The sequence below is a fragment of the Rattus norvegicus genome, chromosome 3, assembly GCF_036323735.1.
Source record: "Rattus norvegicus strain BN/NHsdMcwi chromosome 3, GRCr8, whole genome shotgun sequence".
Classification (NCBI taxonomy): Eukaryota; Metazoa; Chordata; class Mammalia; order Rodentia; family Muridae; genus Rattus; species Rattus norvegicus.
This window is the reverse complement of record NC_086021.1, coordinates 94,957,865-94,964,037: the sequence shown is the minus strand read 5'-3', so window position 1 is coordinate 94,964,037 and position 6,173 is coordinate 94,957,865. Positions and strand designations below refer to the sequence as shown.

The following is a 6,173-nucleotide window of genomic DNA, read 5'->3' as shown; positions in this document are numbered from 1 at the left end:
GAAAAACTAAAGAAGCATCTGGAACACATGGGCACTGGAAAAAGTTTCCTGAACAAAACACCAATGGCTTATGCTCTAAGATCAAGAATCGACAAATGGGATCTCATAAAACTGCAAAGCTTCTGTAAGGCAAAGGACACTGTGGTTAGGACAAAACGGCAACCAACAGATTGGGAAAAGATCTTGACCAATCCTACAACTGAAAGAGGCCTTATATCCAGAATATACAAAGCACTCAAGAAGTTAGACCGCAGGGAGACAAATAACCCTATTAAAAATGGGGTTCAGAGCTAAACAAAGAATTCACAGCTGAGGAATGCCGAATGGCTGAGAAACACCTAAAGAAATGTTCAACATCTTTAGTCATAAGGGAAATGCAAATCAAAACAACCCTGAGATTTCACCTCAAACCAGTGAGAATGGCTAAGATCAAAAACTCAGGTGACAGCAGATGCTGGTTAGGATGCAGAGAAAGAGGAACACTCCTCCATTGTTGGTGGGATTGCAGACTGGTACAACCAATCTGGAAATCAGTCTGGAGGTTCCTCAGAAAATTGGACATTGAACTGCCTGAGGATCCAGCTATACCTCTCTTAGGCATATACCCAAAAGATGCCCCAACATATAAAAAAGTCACGTGCTCCACTATGTTCATCGCAGCCTTATTTATAATAGCCAGAAGCTGGAAAGAACCCAGATCCCCTTCAACAGAGGAATGGATACAGAAAATGTTGTACATCTACACAATGCAATATTACTCAGCTATCAAAAACAATGACCTTATGAAATTCGTAGGCAAATGGTCGGAAATGGAAAATATCATCCTGAGTGAGGTAACCCAATCACAGAAAAACACACATGGTATGCACTCATTGATAAGTGGCTATTAGCCCAAATGCTTGAATTATCCTAGATGCCTAGAATAAATGAATCTCAAGACAGATGATCAAAATGTGAATGCTTCACTCCTTCTTTAAAAGGGGAACAAGAATACCCTTGGCAGGGAATAGAGAGCTAAAGATTAAAACAGACACAGAAGGAACACCCATTCAGAGCCTGCTCCACATGTGGCCCATGCATATACGGCCATCCAATTAGACAAGATGGATGAAGCAAAGAAGTGCAGGCCGACAGGACCCGGATGTAGATGTCTCCCGAAAGACACAGCCAGAATACAGCAAACACAGAGGCGTATGCCAGCAGCAAACCACTGAATTGAGAATAGGACCCCCGTTGAAGGAATCAGAGAAAGAACTGGAAGAGCTGAAAGGGGCTCGAGACCCCATATGTACAACAATGCCAAGCAACCAGAGCTTCCATGGACTAAGCCACTCCCTAAGAGTATGCATGGACTGACCCTGGACTCTGACCTCATAGGTAGCAATGAATATCCTAGTAAGAGCACCAGTGGAAGGGGAAGCCCTGGGTCCTGCTAAGACTGAACCCCCAGTGAACTAGATTGTTGGGGGGAGGGCGACAAGGTGGGGAGGTTGGGGAGGGGGACACCCATAAAGAAGGGGATGGGGGAGAGTGATGTTTGCCCGGAAACCGGGAAAGGGAATAATACTTGAAATGTATATAAGAAATACTCAAGTTAATAAAATAAAATAAAATAAAATAAAATAAAATAAATAATACTAACACATTTCCAATAGGTATAAGACTCTTTTCTTGGGAAACTGCAACACACGCCTGTCTCTTAACCCCAGATGGAGAGCACTTAGCAACCAGAAGTATAGACACTAACAAATCCAACATAGTGTCCCAGTGATGCTTTAGGAAATTATGTACAAGAACATGATTGATGTGTTATTTATAGAAGAAATGGCTTAAAGACAGATGCTTTACCAAAACCTGTACTAGCATGGGGGACATCTCAGAGAAGCTGAAATCCTGAGGCCCACTACACCTGCAGGCAATCAGCAGGTTGAAGAATGTCCTTTCTAGGTGGCTCAGTATTCTAAACCTCTTCCAGGAGGCTGGGGTTTTTTCTTCTTCTTCCAGGCAATTAGACTGCTCTCAGTCTTTGCAGCTTGCCTTCTTTGAGAGTGCTTCTCAGTAGTCATTATTATTTCCTCTTGGAAGAAGGCAGGCTTAGTAAATTTCGTCAGTTTGAGGAACTTCTGAATGCTATTTTCAATTGTTTATTTGTAATATGGCATATCTCCTAGGAAATTTACACACCAAAAAATTTTAAACATTGCCAATCATTAGAAAAGTAGAAATGAAAGTTTCAAGAAGACCACATTCCTTACGAATTACAAATGTATGTATAGCAATATTAAAGGTTTCAGAAGCTGGTAAGGTTGTAGAAACAGTTCAACCCTTGTGACATATTGAGGGATATAGATGAACACAGACTTTAGAAAGAACATTGGAGATGAAAGAATAGACAAAGAAATTCCAGTGACCCAGAAATTATACTGCTGAGTCATTCTACACATGAAAAAAAGAGGTCATCATCATTATGTTTATTTTACTTTTATTAACAACAAGCAAGGTATGTAACCAACTGAAGTTACCATAAAAAATTTTGTAAAAAAAAAAGAAAGAAAGAAAGAAAAAGAAACAGAAGCAATTCTAGACAATGAAGTAGTGCTACGTATCCATAAAACAGCAAAGACTGGAGGGGCACTTCATTGAGTGAATAAACAGGGCACAAAATAGATACCATCTGATTTCAGTTATACTTGGCAGTAGGAATCTCAGATTTAGTTAATATATGATTTCTATAGTCCAGTGAGTGGTAGTTGTAGGTCAGGGGATAAAATAAGACACAGGAGTGACTACTGGTCTATTGCACAGCCCTGTATTGATAGATAATTTATTAATATACCATAGGCTTTAAAATACTTAGAAAGTATATTTTCAACTATCCAACTATCATCTGTCATCTTGTATTTGCCTATTAATCATGTATGTGCCTACTTACCTTTCTTATCTCTATCATAATTTTACATTTCAAAACATATACATGTACAATTTTAGTTATTCATAAAAAGGCATGTATTTGGGTTAAACAAAGTATTACAGAAAATTTGCATGAATTTATTTCACATACTGAAAAAAAGTAGATTAAAAATAGTTTCATAGTAAAATGAGTACTTAGATATTTTCCAGTAGATATGGATTAGAATGAGCATAATATATTATATTTCTCCAAATCCATCATGGACATTCTGAAATCCAGCTTCACACAGGAAGTTGATAAAGAATTGTTTCTTTTTACCATTGCAGAAAGAGTATTTAGCATTAATGATGCAAAATGTAGGTGTCTTGGGAAAGTTATTTTCTAAATTGTCCCTTTACTTTTCAGTAAGGAGTATGACACAAGTTTTCATTTCATTAGCACATATACTAAAAGTGGAACAATACAGAAATGATTACCTTGACCCCTTCCAAATAATGACACAAATTTATGAAAGGATCCATATTTTAAAATTGCTGTGTCATACCACAAGGACATTTTTTTCAACTATGTTCATAGCAGATGTATTAATAGTAGCCAGAAAATTGAAACGTCTCAGATGTCCCTCAATGGAAAAATGGGAAAATGGCTCAGCTATTAAAAGCAAGGACGTCACAAAATGGGCAGGCAAATGGATGGAAGAACAAAAAAATTCATCTTAAATGAGGTTACCCAGATCCAAAAGGACATGCATTATATGTACTCACTTATAAGTAGATATTAGCCATTGATTACAGGATTACCCATGCTACAATTCATAGACCCACAGGAACTAAATAACAAGGAGGGCCCTATGGAGAACGCTTGAATCTCATTCAGAATGGGAATGATAGAGTAATCCCAGGTGGACAGAGGGAGAAAACTTGGAAAAGTGCATGGGTAGATGAACAGAGGTGGGGAATCAGGTATAGGGAGAGCCATGGAGGGTTGAGCTGGGGGGAGCATCTCTAGGAAGTGCCAGAGATGTGGAATGGAGACTGATCCCTGGACTTTATGAGGGAGATTCTAGTTTAGACTCCTAGCATCTTTGGATATGGAGCCTGAAATAGCCACTTCCGATAGCCAGACAGGATTCCCAGTGGAAGGATAAGGACACCAACCAACCCAAAAATCTTTGACCCAGATTTTTCTGTCTACAAGAAGTGCAGGAAAGAGAATGAACAGAAACTGAGGGAAAAATCAATGACTGGACTAAATCAAGAGCCATCCAATGGAAAGAACCGGTCTCTCATACTACTAATGATTCTATGTTATGCTTATAGAAAGGAGCCTATCATAACTGTCCTCTGAAAGGCTCCACAAGTAGCTGACTGAAACAGGTGCAGAGATCCTAAATAGAACTCAGACAGTGTTGTGGAAGATTTGGGGGGAGACTCCACAGAAGACCAGCAGCTTCAACTAACCTATCAAAAATATAAACAAATTTGTGAATGAGAAGACTGATGTCCTGAATATTTCTTCAATAATTATTCTCTTCAATCTGCTCCTATAATAGAAAAATTATGAAACCTAGAAGAAAAACATCTATACTAAGTTAGTAATGAGATTATGGGATGGCAAACAGTCAGGGTCAGGACATAACTTCCTAAGACTTTATTTGTGAAGTTACATAATAACATTGAAATGAGAAACCAGAAGTTTCTGACCTGAATCACTTGATAGATTTACCACATCAATCAGTTTTTCTAGAAGATGGGAAATATAATCTTTCCCTCTCTCTCTCTCTCTCTCTCTCTCTCTCTCTCTCTCTCTCTCTCTCTCTGTGTGTGTGTGTGTGTGTGTGTGTGTATGTGTGTGTGTGTATGTGTGTGTTTGTGTGTGTGTTTTATTTCTGTAAAAGGCAATAAAAAAACCTAAGTAAGATTTTTTTTCCTATTTGGGGTACTCTGCTTCCCTTAGGGAAACCCACGAAAGCAGTTACTTGTTTCTTGTTATACAAGTAAGACTTTTATATTAGGGTCACCCAAACGTCCATTTCACTCTTTCTCCAGTCTATCTGAAGACACATAATTGTTGCTTTATATGTCATCTGACTGAACTTTTGTACTAAACAACTTCCAAATGGCATTTTTCATCTGAGCATTTCTTAAAGTGTAGATTAATGGGTTTAGCATAGGAGTTATCATAGTATAAAAAATAGCAACTGCTTTATCAATCGGTAATGTAGCTGCAGGTCGCATATACACAAATATGCAGGGCACAAAAAATAAAACCACCACTGTAATGTGAGAAACACAGGTAGAGAGAGCTTTGCGCCTTCCTTCTGCACTGTGGTTCTTTAGGGAGTGAAGGATGACCAGGTAGGAGACAAGCAGTAGGAGGAAGTTTAACAGACAGATGAAGCCACTGTTGGCAGCAACAAAGAGTCCTAGAATGTGGGTATCAACACAGGCGAGAGCAAGCAATGGGTTCAGATCACACATAAAGTGGTCTATGACATTAGGGCCACAAAAAGGTAATCCAATCATGAAAAGGATTTGTATACCTCCATGAAGAAAGCCTCCAAACCACGACACACCTACAAGGATGTTACAGAGTTGTCGGTTCATGATGGTTGCATAGTGCAAGGGTTTACAAATGGCTACATAGCGGTCATAAGCCATCACAGTAAGCAAGATAACCTCAGCTCCTCCAAAGAAATGTTCTGCAAAAACTTGGGTCATGCACCCATTGAATTTAATAGATTTCTTTTTATGGAGTGAATCAAAAATCAGTTTTGGTGTATTGACAGAGGAGTAGCAGGCATCAATAAAGGAGAGATAGGCCAGGAAGTAGTACATAGGGGATCCCAACAGTTGGCTGTTTGTAATGGTGATCAAAATAAGCAAATTTCCCACCACAGAGAAGACATAGATAACCAAAAACACAACAAATATGATTTTCTGCATGTGTAGATTCTGTGTGAGTCCCAGAAGAACAAATTCAGTCACGTTGTTGCTAGTTTCCATCTAAATTATCAGGAATCAATCTTAATTCCTGGAAAAAAATGATACATAGTCATGTTTATATAATTTCTGTATTCTAATAGTTAATAATTTGATTATGTTAATTACTGAAATATAACAAGTTTTCTTTAATATTTCAGAAAGTATTCCAAATACTTACAGATATTTAAGAATACAGAATTGCCTTCTCAGTGAAGATACCTGATATGAGAATGTTCAGGAACAATGCTTTTTATAAATATACTAAACAGTCTCAAGTA

General features: G+C 38.2%; 1 protein-coding gene and 1 non-coding gene across 2 annotated transcripts; one reads left to right on the top strand and one right to left on the bottom strand.

The window, feature by feature from the left end:
- The first annotated feature begins 3,333 nt into the window (after nt 1-3,333).
- Nucleotides 3,334-3,438, top strand: Rnu6-383 (RNA, U6 small nuclear 383). Its single transcript, XR_005503023.1, has one exon. It is a non-coding gene; the product is annotated as a U6 spliceosomal RNA (small nuclear RNA).
- A 1,548-nt stretch (nt 3,439-4,986) lies between these two features.
- Olr655 (olfactory receptor 655) lies at nt 4,987-5,916 on the bottom strand. Its single transcript, NM_001000342.1, has one exon. It carries the CDS (start codon nt 5,914-5,916, stop codon nt 4,987-4,989), a length of 930 nt encoding a protein of 309 aa, NP_001000342.1.
- Between the last annotated feature and the right edge of the window lie 257 nt (nt 5,917-6,173).

Excerpts from the sequence above, each read along its gene's own strand:
- Olr655 (NM_001000342.1), bottom strand. The coding sequence starts at position 5,916 with ATGGAAACTAGCAACAACGTGACTGAATTTGTTCTTCTGGGACTCACA.